The following is a 16,584-nucleotide window of genomic DNA, read 5'->3' on the forward strand; positions in this document are numbered from 1 at the left end:
GGACAAGAGATTCCAAATCAAATGATGTGATCTCGAGCTCAAAATGAAACGTAACGATAGATAGATTTGCAAGACTGATTAGTTTTTAGCCCTGAAAGGTTGCTATGATTCACATTGAATATGTGGAAGATATATAGGATACATTCCTTAACGTTAACATAAGTGGTAGCCGAGTTTGTCACTTTTTCTTTTTTATTCTCACCAAGCGCCTTATGAAGGAAACTGATGTGCTGAGATGTTTTTTTTTTCTCCTTCTGTCTTATTTTAGACAGCTAATCACTTTACCTGAACAGTAGCTCATAACACTTTTTTTAAACACCAAACCTGACTGTGAACACCAATGACTGTATATGTAATTTTTTTAGCCTTGTAGTGTCCTTATGAACCTCTTTTTAAAAAAAAAAAAAAAAAAAATCTAATGATTTAGATGAGATATTTAAATTAACTAATTGATTTTTAAGCTTGCCCTTCCTTAATCATACATGCATTTATAGTAATTCATGATGCAATGGTTTCAGTGATGTTCAACCTTGTCAGATTTTGTGCCTGCAGTGATGCAAGATCACCAGCAGAAGAAGTTTCGAGAGGACTGTTATGATGATGCACAAAAACCAAAACATGAGAATGCAATTTTTGTTGTTACACTAATGCCATGACATTTTTTTGTTATCTGTTTCTGCCCATGCAGTCTTGCTTTTAAGAAGAAAATGAGACAGTGGCCTAATAAAATACACCCAAAATGTCTCTTAACACGTGTTTCGGGCACTACAGTACTAATGTAAGGAGTCACTTGGTGTTGGTTGGTTTATGGGAAATGCTGTAATTTATTAGGTTCTTTGAGTGGGTGCCAAATGTCTTGTGTAATTACCTTTGTGGTCAGAACAATAAGCTGCAGTTTAGTCTCTTCTTGTATAACTTCACGGAGTCTGAATAAGCATCGATCAACATATTTGGACATTACAACATTCCACATTTCACTTTGTTTGGTTTCAACATTTCTGACATTTGTCATCTTGGTCCATCAAACTTCAAAATAGGCTGCTTAGACAATCTCAATGCATTGCTGAGAGGGAAGGTTTTTAAAAGTACACACACACACACACATATGTATGTGTATCTATATATATCTATCGATCGATCGATCGATCGATAGATCTATATATATATAGAGATAGATAGATAGATAGATCTATATATATATATATAGAGATAGATAGATAGATCTATATATATATATATAGATAGATAGATAGATCTATATATATATATATATATAGAGATAGATAGATAGATCTATATATATATATATATATAGAGATAGATAGATAGATCTATATATATATATATATAGAGATAGATAGATCTATATATATATATAGAGATAGATAGATAGATCTATATATATATATATAGAGAGATAGATCTATATATATATATATATAGAGATAGATAGATAGATCTATATATATATATAGAGATAGATAGATAGTTCTATATATATATATATAGAGATAGATAGATAGATCTATATATATATAGAGATAGATAGATAGATCTATATATATATAGAGATAGATAGATCTATATATAGAGATAGATAGATATATCTATATATATATATATATCTCTCTCTCTCTATATATATATATATATATATATAGAGAGAGAGAGAGATATTTAGGTTTTTCTCTTTTTTTTTCTTTTTTTTTTTTTTCTTTTTTCTTTGTTTTACATCATGTTACATCAGTGTGACATGGATTGGTTCAAATTTTGACTGTGTCAAAAGGAAATTTTCTGTCCACTGTTACAGTCTCAAATGTATTTCAGACACTACTTTTCCCTTTGAACTGTCTCAGCCTGACTGAAATTGTGATCTTGTGCCTGTTTGGTGTCAAATTTGCACAAAATCTCAAGTGCCTGTGGGACCACGAAGCGATCAGCTACAAGTGTCTTGTGTGTTTGTTTAGGATGGCACGTTACAGTTGTTAGCACTTTCGACTCTCATAAATGAAACATCTCTATCTGTTGCAAAATGCAACGTCACTGTTATGACATAGCTGAAGAATATGACCGATATATATATATATATTTTTTTTTTTTTTTAAACGTTCACACACTCAGCTGCACTTTGTTCATGACAGAAGAGATTTGTTTGAGAAGTAGGCAGTTTAGTGCTGCGAGTTTTGTTTCTGATAATTGTGCCTGTGAATTGAGTGATGTTAGCTTGTGTATCTCAGTGTAATGCCATTAAATGCTAATTAAAGCATGTAGATTAATTTCATTATCATTAGAAGCAATACAAAGTCTATGAGACTATTGTTGATGCTCCCATGTGCATTACTGGCTCAGATATTGATGACAAATAAAAGCTATTTTCTATTTATCCTGTTTGGTTTGTTTTATTTTTCCTTTAGAAAAAGGAAAGGTAGATGTATTCCTGTGGCACAGTTCTTAAACAATGAACGGACAACAAATTCAAACCTGGCATGTTGGTCTTAAAACAACCAGACTTGCAAAAAGAAACAAAAATGTATATATCTCATGCAGATGCTTGTTTTGATATTTTCATCATATTTGAACTAGATATATTTTACTATGCTAAAAAACATATCCTAACATTTAGAGATGTCTTTTAAAATCACAACAGGGTGAGCTTTTATAATGGGAATTTAAATATATTTAATGTTGACATGGTCTTTAGCAGTGGTGATAAACTTAGTTCCTAAATTTTTTTACTTTGATAAAATTATGAACACAATGAAAAATAGTTTGTTTTTCTGTAATGTGCTCTCCGGTCCAAAGATGAGATGATCATCAAAGTAATAAAATGGAGGGAAAAAAACTTTTAGGATTTGTCAGGAAGAAGAATCTCACTGCTGGATGCAAAAGTATAAAAGGGCCTCTCAGTGATCTGGAGCAGTTCTGACTGATGGATTTACCTAATTTCATTCACTGTTTTCTGAACTGAGCAGAACTTTTAAAGGCAGTGTTTGAGAAGGACTGCACTATTTAAAAACACAAAAGCTACACTCATGTTTGCAAAAAAAATTTCACAGAAAAATCAAGAGAGCTTTTGGAATATAATTTACCAGTTTGTTGAAGTTTGAGGAGTAAAACCAGAAGTGGGGAAAAAACCCAACATGCAGAAAAACACAGTGGAGGTTATGAAATGCTTTGGTGCCAAAAACTTTACGTCGATGAAAACAAAACATGTCAAATCCATACGACGGCTAATGTTATAGTAAATAAGAAGTCATAAAGGACCGACTGGAACTGGATAGCACTGGAAAACCTTAAAGAGGCAGAAAAGAACCATTTCAGGAATAGTTTTAACACCTTGAAGCTGGAACAACTAAAGAACAATACTTTTGTTAGATAGCAACAAGTCACTTTGAAAGACTTTACTTATTGCAGAAGCTTCTACAAACAAGAATCAGCCGTTTGTTTTATACAGTTAATATCATGTCATCATATCACATTAACATATCTACTTTTTAAGAGGATCTTCTGAATCATACACGTCAAATTTAGCAGCATCAAGACTAAAGTGTAGAAAACAAATTTCAAAAGTTCTAAATTCAGTATATGTTTAACTCCTGATCTCCAACTCAGTCTGCAAGGAAATTACTTGCATAACATACTTAATTAGTTCAGAAAGAATTAAATTTAAGCAAAAAAAAAAAAAAAAACTATACAGTTTGACTTGTTCTGGGAATTGCTGCAGGTTTTGAATTGTCATTAAAAAAAACTCTATTGTCTGTATTCTTACTGGCAAAGATCTGAGGGGAATGGGAATTGCTGATTTCCACAGTGATTCAACAACAGCGGCTGATCTGAATGATAATGGAAAGTTTTCTTCCCGTAAAAGGAGGGCTGGATGTTCCTGTCTGTTCAGGAAAACAGCAGGGAGTGGGAGGTCTGTAGCACTTTTCTTTCACTCCTACTATTGCAGACTTACAGAGAAAGATGGCTACTCTGTTGCTGTGCTTCCTCAGCTTTGGAAGTTTGTTATTTTCTTCTAAGGCTCAAGAGGCTTATGATCAACTTCCTGAAGCCTACAGAAAGGGAGTGGATTTAGCCCTGGAAAAGATCCATTCTCATTCCAGCATCCAGCATCATTTTCTCTTTTACAGAAGTGTCACACAGTCAGATATTGAGGTACTGTACAGCATGCCTGGTTTTACAGGTCAGCTTTTGTCACTTTTTTTTTTGCTGCTGCCTTCAAAATTATATATATTACATATATTTTAAAGGTTATTGTGAGTAAAATCTCTGAGAAAAGCCCAAATTATTAAAGAATGCACATTTTTAAAAGAACATGGGAAAAAGTACTTTGTTTTACTTGAAGTCATTAAAAGTCTCTTTTCCCCCTCAGCCTGGCTTTGATGTCAGATACATTTACCACAACTTCTACCTTAAAGCCACCAAATGCCAAAAAGGAATGCCTGACGGCACATCGTGTCAGTTCAGAAACGACAGAGTGAGTTATATCAGATTTTCTGTGCTGAGAAATGTGGAATGTGACCGCCTGCTGTAACTTGTCTGTGCTGTTTTGTTTGTGTGCGTTGATGCAGCCTCTCATTGACTGTGCAGTCTGTTACAAAACCTTCAAAGGAGAGATTGAGCAAGTTCCCGTACCGTATGTTCACTGCATCCACAAACCAGCTTTGACAGAGGTTAGAGCATTCATTCTCTTTTATACTTTATAATCTCATGAAAATGATTTATTTATTCTTCTATCTTTTTATTATGTTCATGTGTTAATGGCAGGAGATGATGGCGACCAGAGTGCAGCACTGCAATACTCTGGGATACAGCAGCGGAGCTCCAACTCTTCTAGCATCAACAGGAAAGAAGTGAAACTGTTATTAAACCTGCATTTAGATGCAAATATTCTTTCACCTTAACTCACAAGTTGTTTTTCTGGTCATGTGGACACACTTCAGACATAGAGTGCATCTGTGCTATGTTTACAGATATTTGCATCTCATATTAAATGTTTATGTTAATGTTACGTTCCTCATGTGTCAGGTTTTGTTTAATTTCCTGTCTTTCCTGTTTTCATTCGATAAGTACGTCATATGTAACATTTCTATATGAAAACAATGAAGAATGTCAACAATAATGTTATCTTTACTTTCAGTATGTGCATCTATGACATTAAAACATTGTAATCAGTGGGATCATTTACTATATTTTGCCATTTGTTTATAAGTCAAAATGAACCTAAACATATAAACTTTGGCTTCTTTCCTACCTGGAAGATGCAAACATATTTCCTCAGACTGTGACTAACTTTGAAATTCTTACTCTTAAGCTGTTCTGAGATTCAAAGATGAATTATTATAGAATAGAAAAGAGACGCTGTTAAGACTTCACCAATGAGTCTTATCAATACATGTTGCAAATCTTCTCTTCCAGTAACTTATTCTGATGTTGACTTTTTGGTTTATCTTGTGGTTTATTGAAATGGATGATCAACGTCTGAAGAAACAAAACGTATTGGCAATTTAGCAGTTGATGAAATTAATTAACTAGGGCTTCCGTAGCATGCAGAATAACTACACACAGTCACAACAGGAATGAATTCGCTCCTCTAAGATCACAATGCTCGTCACTACATTTATCAGAGGGAACCTCTATGATTTGGAGGAAGAGAAGATGGATGGTCTGCCTGCAGTCTTGACCTCAACTCCATAAACCACGCCAAACAAGAGCCAATAGCAGAATGAGCTGTTTGGCATTGGTAGAGACAACTAGCCAGGTTTTTCCATGAGGGAAACCCTCATACAGAATGCGTTTTCCTTACAAACCTTACAAATCTGGCACCATTTAAAATGAAAATGAACAGGTTTCCAATTGTACAACATTTATTGCCAAGAAGCTTTGCTACAACTAAGAAATAACTGGGAAAACAACAATTTCCTTTCTTTTTTGCTATATTTGCTGCTTTCTTGACAAACTTGGTAATAAGATATTATTGATCCTCTCCATAAAATAATTCACCCATGCATGAGAATTTGCATGTAAACATGCCAGAAATCAAGTGTTTCTGACATGTTTAGAAATAAAGTTGGAAAATGATGGCCACTGTTGGGAAGACAGAGTGTATTTTTGTTCAAAGCAATGCTCTTCCACTTACATTTGTAGGGGGATCATTTTTGGACTGACAAAAAAGATAAACTTGTATGTTCAGTGCTCCCAAAGCATCAGTCCATATAGGCTTGTAAAAGTTAGGTTGTGTATCAGAAAGAAACCCAAGTAATGAAGTTGGAGTATTGCCATTGATCTGGAGGACATGATGGTGTCAAGGTACAGATTTATAGGCAAGAACATTCTTGCAGCCTCAAAAGCATCAAGCACACCTCAGGCTGACATGTTCAAAAGTTTGAAGATGCTGCCAGATTTCCTTTATCTTAAACTGAAGTCAAAAAACCAGATGCGGCTTTGAGATTCAGAGATCTTTCATGGAAATATAAGACATTTTATAGAGAAACAACTTTTGTTGCTTTATATCTCATGATAGAAATATCAAACCAGTTCACTACATCAGCAGCTGCAAAATGTATATTTTGAGGAGTCCAAATACTCATCCCATTAATCCTTCTAGTCAAGCATGATGCCAGCATTTTTATTAACTTCTGCACGTATTCAGGACTTAAAAGGTTAATTGGCTTAGAGGGAAAATAAGTGCAAACATGACGGAGGAGTCTTTTGTACAAAAATATGGTAGTTCTACCACCAGATTCACTTGCTCGGTCATTTCTCTTTAAAACATTTTTGATTTGTGGAATTTGTTTTCATCATCACTATCATAGTTTACAATCCCTTAAAGAGAAGCATTGTACAGAAATAATGTTTCATTGTTCACTGTTTTCAATACACTTTAGGTAAAACTGACTTTTTTACAAATAACCTTTGTCCTGTTGTTGCAACATCAAGTGAACAGATGACTCACCCCCTGATCACTGCTGATTTTTAGGATTTTTATGGTACAACGAGCTTGTCTCCAAGACTTGGACTACTGAACCGAGTTTCCATTGTAGTTATGTTTGAGGATCTTTTGGTACGAGGTTCTTTTCTGAGAAAATTCTTCACCGACAGGGTGTTTTCTTAAGAAAAGTTTTTTTTTCTGGCTCCTGTGGGGAAGTGCAGGAAACAGGTGCTTGTAAAGTAAACAGTCCAGTTGGCCATTGTGTGTGTGTGTGTGTGTGTGTGTGTGTGTGTGTGTTTTCTGTTGTTAGTACTGCAGCCATAATAGGAGTTGTTTTGGACGGAACCCGCTGAGAGAGGAGGATATTTACCCCATGAGCGAGGCAGATCTCTTCTCACAGTCGGAGGAAAATGGCTGCTGGGTTGCTGTTTGCAGTTTGTGCTTCAGCGGCACTGTGTTTTGCTCAGGCTCAAGATCCTTACAATGAACTGCCCGAGAGCTATAAGAAAGGAGTGGATTTAGCATTTCAACAACTGGATTCCTATGAGGGTGTGCGGCACCATTTTCGTTTCTTGAGAACTGTGGGAAAGTCAGAGATCGAGGTAAATGAAAAGATAAATTACATTCCTGGTTCTGATTTTTTTTTTTAGTTTCCTTGGCCTCTGGTTTCCTTCTGCCTTCAGGGGAATCTAGTTTGTACTTGTTTTCCATCTGTTTCAAATGCACTTTAATACTTGAAATATCCACAGTTTTTTGGCTTTGGTTTGTTTTGCCTATATTAAAATCCTGAACAGGTGTGACATTACAACAGAAAGATTATTAAAGATACCACTTTCACTCCTACATGACAGAAAGAATCTGTTGCAACTAGAAGGATTTATACTGGGAGGTCTCAGTTTGGATTCAGTTTGCTTGTCTGGATGTATGCGCCACTGGAAAGAGACAAATCAGATCATTAGTAGGTTATTCCTATGGAGAGAAATTTGTGTCTTTATTATCCAATCAAATAAGTTAGATTTGAAACCAAAAATGATTTTTGAGAGCAAACAAAAAAAAAAAAAGTGAGAATCAATTTTTTTTTTTGTAGAGATGGAAACAAATTAGATTCCAATTAAAAAATATATATTTGAGAAAACATACTTCTCCAGCTTCAATCAAACATAATGTTTTCAATCAAAACTACTGTTTTCTTCAATCAAAACTAATGTTTGTAAGTAAAACATTACAACAATTGTGCATAAAAGAAAGGCCTCTTCTCTTTACAGTTAAAAACATTTGGTTACAAGTTATAAAGTTTTGTTTGCGAATTTAACTACATTTGATGGCTGCGCTGGTGAATGAGAGGAGAGTTTCTATTGGTTGGTTTCACCTGGCTCAGGCTTCAGCTACGCCTTCTGCGTTTCACCCATTTCTCTCTTGCTATCCTGCTTGCAGGTAAGTTGATAGCCTGTTGGCCTTGAAATCCATCCCAAAAGTTATCAATTGCACTACATATCGTTGGACACAACCATTCATTCATTCATTGTCTGAACCGCTTATTCCAATTCAGGGTTGCGGGGAAGCTGGAGCCTATCCCAGCCAGCTTTGGGCGACAGGCAGGGTACACCCTGGACAGCTCGCCAGTCCATTGCAGGGCCACACAGAGAGACAAACAACCACACTCACGCTCACACTCACTCCTAGGGGCAATTTAGAGTGACCAATTAACCTATCATGCATGTCTTTGGATGGTGGGAGGAAGCCGGAGTACCCAGAGAGAACCCACGCATACACGGGGAGAACATGTAAACTCCACACAGAAAGGCCACTGACCAAGCCAGCCAAGGATCGAACCAGTGACCTTCTTGCTGTGAGGCCACAGTGCTAACCACTGCGCCACCGTGCAGCCCTGGACACAACCAGTCATACATTTTTTTTTTTTTTTTTTTTTTATTTATTTATTTATTTATTTTTTTTTTTTGCTTTCAAAAATCATTTTTGGTTTCAAATGTAACTTATTTGTTTGGATAATAAATACACAAATTTCTCTCCATATTTTCCCCCATGCCAGTGATCAGTTATTAAACCAAATGTGCTGACTTTTGTAATGGTTAGGAGGACAAGAAGTACCCAAATGGAGGCTCACAAACAGGAGGCAGGCAATGTGAAAGACTCAACAATGACGAATAGGAGACTGGGAAGATTACTGAGAGATTTACATTATAAGTTACATTATAAGTTATAAGTTACATATTAGAGGTATTGAGCAACAGACACAAAGACATCATTTTCATGTAACAGCTGCTTCAGGCAAATGAGTAAATAGTTATAAAAGACTATGTCCAATGTGTTGCAGTCAAATGAGATGTAAAAGTTAAATACTACTATAATGGTTTGACAGATTAAACAGAAAAAATGACAACAGTAAAATACATAAACGGCTGCTGGTAATCATGGGTCTAATAGCAGGTTGCATCACAGCTACAGACCCATTTGCACAGACATTCTGTAAACACAGCATGTTATAAAGCACAAAGATTATAAAGTTACGTTAAAATCAAGTGTCAGCAATGTTCAGATTAATAAATCTTTCTTTCTCTCTTTAAGGGGGGCTTTGGAGCAAAATACCTCTTTCATCACTTTTACCTGAAACCCACCAGGTGCACTAAAGGAACAGTCATGTCCAATGTTCAGAGTTGCCCCTTTAGGAATGACAGAGTAAGTAAATATCAGTAAGAGAAGCGCTAATTGTCCATTTGAATCTTCCTGATCTCTGTCTTTATCAACACTCCACAGCCACTGATGGATTGCGCCATTTGCTACAAAACAGTTTCAGACCAGATAGAAGCTAATCCACAGCCGTACATCCACTGCATCCAGAAACCCAGAGTCACTGAGGTATTGTGATTAATGTTCTAAATTTGCATATCATAATTAGGATCTTTAGGATTAAAGTTTCAGTGAAGTGATTTTATGTGATCTAGCATGTTAACATGTGCTCTCTTTATGCAGGATATGAAGACAACAAGGCTCGAACACTGCAAAAAACTGATGTACCACAGCGGAGCTCCAACGCTTTTGGCTGTGTCTACTGGCTAAAACAGTTCACAGCAGGATGTGCTTTGCAACATTATATATCAGACAGGCAGAAAATGTCAACGCTAGTCATGCTGCATGCTTATTAGACTTTTGTGTCACTTTGTTAGTTTGTTTTTTTTAATCTGCAATTACATATTCAACTTTTCTCTGCTATAAATGTTTTTTTTCTTCAGGCTTTAAATCACTTTTTTCCATATGTAACTGAAAAATAGATTAATAAAAGAAGAAAGAAAAAGTCTGTAGTGTCAGGTTTGCCACGTGGAAATTTCACCTGCAGCTTTGCAACACTCCATGCCTCGTGATCACAAAGTTGTATAACACATACCTCATGCCAATGTGAAAGCTTGGATCCAGAATTAAAAGCAGACTGAATTCCTCTGCTCTGATTTCTGCCCTCCTGATTAAATTCAATCTCAGTCAAAGCTCAGCATCTGCAGTGATTACATCTGTTTGTTGACAGCACCAAAAAACAGACCCAGCTAATGCTGCTCAAGACCTACGGGCCTAATATGACTTATAGAACAAGAAGAAGAACAGAATAAGAAACATTTACAGACCTTGCGTATTTCTCATGGTAAGGTGTGTGTGTCACAATACCAGGAAGAAAAGACATCAGCAGTCGTTTCAGAGAAGCAACTGTTGCTGCCCATCAATCTGGAAAGGTTACAAGGTCATTTCCAAACACTTTAAAGCCCATAATAAGAGGTGAGAAAAAGAAAACATTTACCACAGATGGCAGTCTTCCCAGCAGCGGACAGCTCAGCGATTTAGCTCTAATGTCTGACTGTGCAAAGATTTTTTAAAAAAGCCAAGAAACTTAACATGCCTCAGTTAGCATGTTAAATATTAAACTTAATGAAGCATAATTAGAAAAAAACTGTATGGCTTGCTTGGAAGAAAGTCTGACTAAAAGCCTTTTTCTCTGTAAAAACAAGCAACACAGCACAACCTTTGCAACGGTTGCAAAGTTGTAGCGGTGCAAAGTCATTTAAACGGACAAAATTGAAGTGGAAATGTTTAGTTTATGTTTAATAAACAATGACAGTGTAATATGTTTATGTGCAATTTTGAGCTTTGTATAAATATTATTTTAAGACCTGGTAAGGATGAGATGGCTTTCAACTGGTAGTAACTCTCTACCCTACCCTGACAGTCTTTGGTGAACTTGTCTTATATTCTAATAACAGCCTCCAGAATCTTCTCAACAACCTGCCCCTCCAAAAACTAGAGCAGTCACTTCCACCCTGGTTTACCCCCGCTCTCAGACAACTCAAAAGCCAAAGGACGCCAGCTGGAATGACTTTTCAGGAAAACTGGTTTAACTGTTCATTGGGAAATTTATCACGACCTGGAAAAAAAAAATAGTCGCCTCTCGGATCCAAGCTCATCTATCGCACAACAGTCTGTAACATTTTCAGTCTGGTTTACGCCCATAACGCTGAATCTGCATTACTCGAAATGACCTTCTTCTGGCAGGTATCTATTATCATCCTCCATCTGACAGCAGCCTTTGACACCATTTCCCACTCCATCCTCCTGGCTAGACTTTCCACCATCGGCATCGCCCACACCCCCCTCAGCTGGTTCAAATCATAACTTACCGGCTGCACTCAGTTCAACCAGTTGAAAACATTTACCTCCAAGTCACTTCCAGTCACAACAGGTGTGCCCCAGAGCTCTGTCCTGGGGCCCCTGTTGTTCATCGTCCACCTCCTCCCCCTCAGTTATATTTTTAGAAAACATCACATACATTTTCATTGCTATGCGGATGATGCCCAGCTATATCTCTCCACCAAGCCGAACTACACCCTCCCCCCATCCTCCCTTACAGATTGTTTCCAAGAGACTAAGTCCTGGTTCACCTCAAATTTTCCTAAATGAAACAGCAGCAAAACAGAAATGTTAGGCACCAGATCCACCCTCTCTAAATCTGATAGTTTCTGCATTCTGAATGATGACTCTTCCATCTCATCTTCCCCTCAGGGAAAGAGTCTGTGTTTCATCCTCGACAGCACTCTGTTTTACATCACATAACGACAACATAACCCGGTCATACTTTTACCTCCACAGCATCAAAAGCCTCCGCCCCTCCCTCACCCCGTTGCTGTACTTATCCACTGCCTCGCCACTTCTCGTCTTGACTACTGCAACTCCCTTCTGTTTGGTCTTCCCCCAAAAACTTCAGCTGGTTCAGAATGCAGCAGTCCGGGTCATCACAAGAGCCCCATCCACCCATTATATCACCCCAATCCTGCAGCGGCTCCACTGTCTCCCAGTCACCCCGTATTCACTACAAAATCCTGCTGTTCACCTATAAGGCCATCCATAACCTCTGCCCTCCCCACCTATTTCACCTCCTCCACGTCTCCATACCAGTTCGTTCTCTTAGATCCTCCACCTTCATCTATCATCCACCTTGCTACCACAGGAAACCAAGCATTCAGCTGCTCTGGCCCTCATGTCTTTTTTTTTTTTTTTTTTTTTGTGCCTTGTCCAGCATTTAGGCAAACAGAATGATGGTCTGGATGCTGTGTTCTGCTGAGAAAATTTTCTTTGCCAAGGGAAGCTTTATAGATATAAACATCCCCTTGACTTTCTGAATTTTTATTTTATTTCTATATTTATTTTGCGTTATTGTTTGAATTTGTAAGGTGACTTCAGATGTAAAGAAAGGCACCCACAAATAAAATTTACTATGAGTATTTAATTATGTCCTGGAAAACAAAACCTTAGAACTGAAGGTGGAAGCTTTTATTCCACATGATAAATTATATTTTATTACTAGAACAAACTGCAGAAATTGCTTTACTTAAGCCAATAAAAGCTTCCTCCCTATCTCCATTCATGCATGGCCCATCAATGGCTCAGAGGTAAATGTCAAATAAGTTGCTCAGTATTTGGTCAACTTGTCCTGACAGAACACGAAACATCTCACAGCAAGTTCAGTCTGATGATGACTTTTTGAGGACGAATGAAGATTAATCGCAAAAACTAATGGATGACTTTTGTGCAGCATTTAAAAAAGTAACTAAGGCTTTGATGACAGATCTTCTGTTTGTACAGTGATATAATGTAGTGCTTTGTAAATCCAGAGAATTTATAAAAACTCAAAAAGTCTTGCTTAGTGAGACAGTCCTGTAGAGAAAAGGGCAAGCTTTTATCTGGAGCGCTTCTCCTCCTCCTCCCACTCCCCAGCCCCCAACTTTAGTATATAAAAAGGGCATTTGACATGATTCTTCGCTCCTTCTACTTACCTGCAGCCTGATCACTCTGGTGTGATATTCCAACCTGTAAGTACGCTGAACATTAGTAGGGATTATTTATTGTTTGCTTGTTTTCCAAGCAACGTATTGCAACGTATTTGATGCAGTATTGTTGTAATTTCCTGTCGAATTATCTATCTATATGTATCTGTAATTTAATTTGATTTGAATTAGTGGAAGTCTGAATATTTCTCGGTTGGTATCAAGATTATCGTTCTTTCGCACAAAGTGGCTAAACAGCCATTTGGAAAACATTGTGTTCCAATGTTGTTTTCTGATAAACTGTCAGCGTTTGAGATGCAAACACACACTGCATGAGCTTTGTTCTTTATTTCAGAGTCATGAGCAGAAACTACTTGTCTAAAAATGATGAGCTTCGCAAGGGAGACTACCTGATCTCTAACAACAAGAAGTGGAAAGCAATTTTTCAGGTGCTCAGGAAAGTTGGTGCATAAAACACACGAGCCGAAGATGTAGACTCTGATGACAGTATTAAATATTCTCTTTTCTGCTTGCAGGATGATGGTAACTTTGTAGTCTACGGCTGGAAACCTGTGTGGACATCAAACACCGACGGGTCAAATGGCATTCGCTTGTGCATGCAGGCTGACTGCAACCTGGTCATCTACGATAAGGCTGATAAAGCCAAGTGGCACACCAATTCTGCCAAATCCAGCTGCAATATGTGCCGTCTTTACCTGAACGATGACGGAAAACTGGTTGTGTACAGAGAAGGGGATGAAGTCTGGACCTCTGCTTGAATTCAAAGGCTGATGCATCTGAATTTAATTACACATGAAAATCAACTTTGGAAATCATGAATGTTTTTAATAGCTGATTGGTAATTAAAAGCATTTTTTTTTTTATAAACATGTTTGTGTTTGTTTTTCACTTCCTACAGCTCTGCATTACATTTCATAAATATGAGTGTTTTATGTGGCACGTAGATAATAGAAAATATAAATTATACGAGAAAGTAAAATGTTTTAAAAAAAAAAAAAAAAAAAAAAAACTTGTCCAGCAACATAGCAAGCAGAATGGTGGTCTGGCTCTTGTGTTGTGCTGAACAAATTTACTTTGCCAAGATAAGCTTTATGATATAAAACCTCCTTTGTAGTTCCAAATTTTGGGATATTACATACGAAGTAAAGGGAAATCCGAATATTCAAGTTCTGAGTCAATCAATAACACTGATTTGTGCAATACTTTCCATACAAAACTTCATGTGTAGCTCGAAAGTATTTATAGAGTGCAAAGACAAATGAATATGAAAAATTATTAAAAACACCTGAAGTATTTTTTATCATTATCATTCTTGCTGTTATTAGCAGTAGTAGTATCAGTGAGTAAATGTTGACTGCCACTCTCAGAGCGTGGGAAAGCCAGGATGAATGCAGTGGGCCATAAGAACAAGTTGCTTCCTGACAGGTTCTTTCTTTAGGTGTTGTAGATTTGTTCGTAATAACCAGTCTGCTTTTAATGTATGCCAAGCCTTTTTATTAGCAGCACCCAAAACATGTGCCGAACCGGCTGCATCCTGTAGAGTACCCCCATGAGACAACAGCGACACCTATTGTACAGGTGGACAGGTGACATTACCAGACACGCTGTGTAACATATTATATTTTAACAATAATATCTACAGGTGTAATTAAAATATCTCCTCCAGGTGACCTGGAGAGTTCATATGAAAGCTTCCCCCCGTGTATAGTTTTGTCTTTGTCCTGCATAAGTGTTAGTGTGGGTGCGGTGCAGTGTCCTCATTCCCAGCTGTTCCTCATCAGCCCTTCAGCACAACATGGCAATGAATATTTGTATTCATTGCCATGATGAATACAAATAGACTGCATACAAAATAAATAATAAATAATACTACACAATCTCATTACACTTCTTAATTTATTATTATATTAAGTGGGAATTAATATTCCTTAATGATATAATCAGTATAAACTAATAAATCAAGCAACATAATCCTACTATATCCTGCATTCGTTCACAAATTAACTCATTCTGTTTAAAACTTAATATTTTAGGTCCAGCAGTGGCAGCCAAGCCTCTAAACGTGTGTGTGTGTTTTTTTTAAACCTACAGAGGTCACTCAAACTTCAATACACTAGTGACTCACAGTGGTACTAAAAGGTAAGTGCACACATAAAAGCAACGCGCACAGCCTCAGACAATGACATTTTCACTTGTTTAGAATGAGCTTGACAGTTATTTTCTTTAAGCACTTGCAGTAAAGATATTACATTACAAATATAACCATATTAGAAGCAGATATAATTAAAAAAAAAAAGACTTAATTGAAGTGACTGATAACACCCAAAAATAAATAAGTAGGCAATTTGGTGGGGGCTATATGGGAGCATCAAGACTGATCACTCATTATTTTTATATCAGAGTTAGCCTTTGCAGAAATAATGTTCAATGAATTCAATTTGATAAACAAATGGTTAGCTATGTGCTATTTAATCTATTCTTTAACGGTAACGGTAGCTCCCTTTGGGTCAAATAATACAGACCTTTAACATCAATTATCACAGTTTTGCAGATGACACGCAGCTTTATGTGTCTTTGTCACCAGATGACTACAGTCCAATAGACTTACTGTGCCAGTGTTTGGAGCAAGTAAACAGCTGGATGAGAGATCATTTTCTTCAATTAAATGAAGACAAAACTGAGATTATTCTGTTTGGTAGCAAAGAGAAGAAGGTCAGCGTTGGTAAACACCTGGAGACTGGAGCTCTCAAAACCACCTATCAAGTCTGTAACCTTGGAGTGTTGATAGACTCAGATCTGACTTTCAGCAGCCACATAAAAGCTGTCACTAAGACAGCTTTTTACCAACTGAGAAACATCAACGGAACTAAAGGTTTAGTCTCCGAGAAAGACCAGTAGAAACTCATCCATGCATTCATCTCCAGCAGACTGGATTACTGTAACGGTCTTTTAACAGGACTTCCTAAAAAGAGCATTAAACATCTGCAGCTCATCCAGAATGCTGCTGCTAGAGCTTTAACAAGAACTAAGAGGTCTGAACACATCACACCAGTTTTAAAATCATTACGCTGTTTTCAAGTCAATCACAGGATAGATTTCAAAACTCTGCTGATTGTTCATAAATCCCAGAACGGTTTAGGACCAGAATACATCTGTGATATGTTCAGAGAATATAAACCAAGCAGAGCTCTTTGGTCCAAAGACGGAATAATAAAACAAGTGGAATAATCAGCCTGTGGAAAATAAACTTTCACCAAATGTAGAAACTTTTACATCCAGGTTAAAAACATTTCTTTTCTTGTGCGC

The 16,584-nt window shown here is 36.9% G+C and overlaps 3 protein-coding genes across 3 annotated transcripts; all 3 read left to right on the plus strand.

Moving 5' to 3' along the window:
* Window positions 1-3,951: 3,951 nt before the first annotated feature.
* Window positions 3,952-5,168, plus strand: LOC306770492 (retinoic acid receptor responder protein 2-like). The gene is made up of 4 exons (XM_079259346.1): window positions 3,952-4,158; window positions 4,376-4,480; window positions 4,575-4,676; window positions 4,771-5,168. Exons 1-4 carry the CDS (start codon window positions 3,967-3,969, stop codon window positions 4,858-4,860), a joined length of 489 nt encoding a protein of 162 aa, XP_079115472.1. The 5' UTR covers window positions 3,952-3,966; the 3' UTR covers window positions 4,861-5,168.
* Window positions 5,169-7,287: 2,119 nt separating this feature from the next.
* On the plus strand, window positions 7,288-10,250 carry LOC306770491 (uncharacterized protein). The gene is made up of 4 exons (XM_079259345.1): window positions 7,288-7,536; window positions 9,521-9,631; window positions 9,710-9,811; window positions 9,926-10,250. The coding sequence occupies exons 1-4, from the start codon at window positions 7,345-7,347 to the stop codon at window positions 10,010-10,012; spliced, it is 492 nt and encodes a 163-aa protein (XP_079115471.1). The 5' UTR covers window positions 7,288-7,344; the 3' UTR covers window positions 10,013-10,250.
* A 3,366-nt stretch (window positions 10,251-13,616) lies between these two features.
* Window positions 13,617-14,036, plus strand: LOC306770940 (B-type lectin plumieribetin-like; the record flags this gene model as incomplete). The annotated part of the gene is made up of 2 exons (XM_079259960.1): window positions 13,617-13,706; window positions 13,794-14,036. The coding sequence occupies 2 exons, from the start codon at window positions 13,617-13,619 to the stop codon at window positions 14,034-14,036; spliced, it is 333 nt and encodes a 110-aa protein (XP_079116086.1).
* Window positions 14,037-16,584: the final 2,548 nt, after the last annotated feature.

Source organism: Telmatherina bonti (genome assembly GCF_933228915.1).
Source record: "Telmatherina bonti genome assembly, chromosome: 20".
In the NCBI taxonomy this organism is placed as follows: domain Eukaryota; kingdom Metazoa; phylum Chordata; class Actinopteri; order Atheriniformes; family Telmatherinidae; genus Telmatherina; species Telmatherina bonti.

Bases quoted from the DNA above. Each gene is read 5' to 3' on its own strand.
- LOC306770492 (XM_079259346.1), top strand. From the start codon at position 3,967: ATGGCTACTCTGTTGCTGTGCTTCCTCAGCTTTGGAAGTTTGTTATTT. The intron at 4,159-4,375 runs GTACTGTACAGC...TTTCCCCCTCAG, and splicing joins TCACACAGTCAGATATTGAG to CCTGGCTTTGATGTCAGATA. The intron at 4,481-4,574 runs GTGAGTTATATC...GCGTTGATGCAG, and splicing joins GTCAGTTCAGAAACGACAGA to CCTCTCATTGACTGTGCAGT.
- LOC306770491 (XM_079259345.1), top strand. From the start codon at position 7,345: ATGGCTGCTGGGTTGCTGTTTGCAGTTTGTGCTTCAGCGGCACTGTGT. The intron at 7,537-9,520 runs GTAAATGAAAAG...TCTCTCTTTAAG, and splicing joins TGGGAAAGTCAGAGATCGAG to GGGGGCTTTGGAGCAAAATA. The intron at 9,632-9,709 runs GTAAGTAAATAT...AACACTCCACAG, and splicing joins GCCCCTTTAGGAATGACAGA to CCACTGATGGATTGCGCCAT.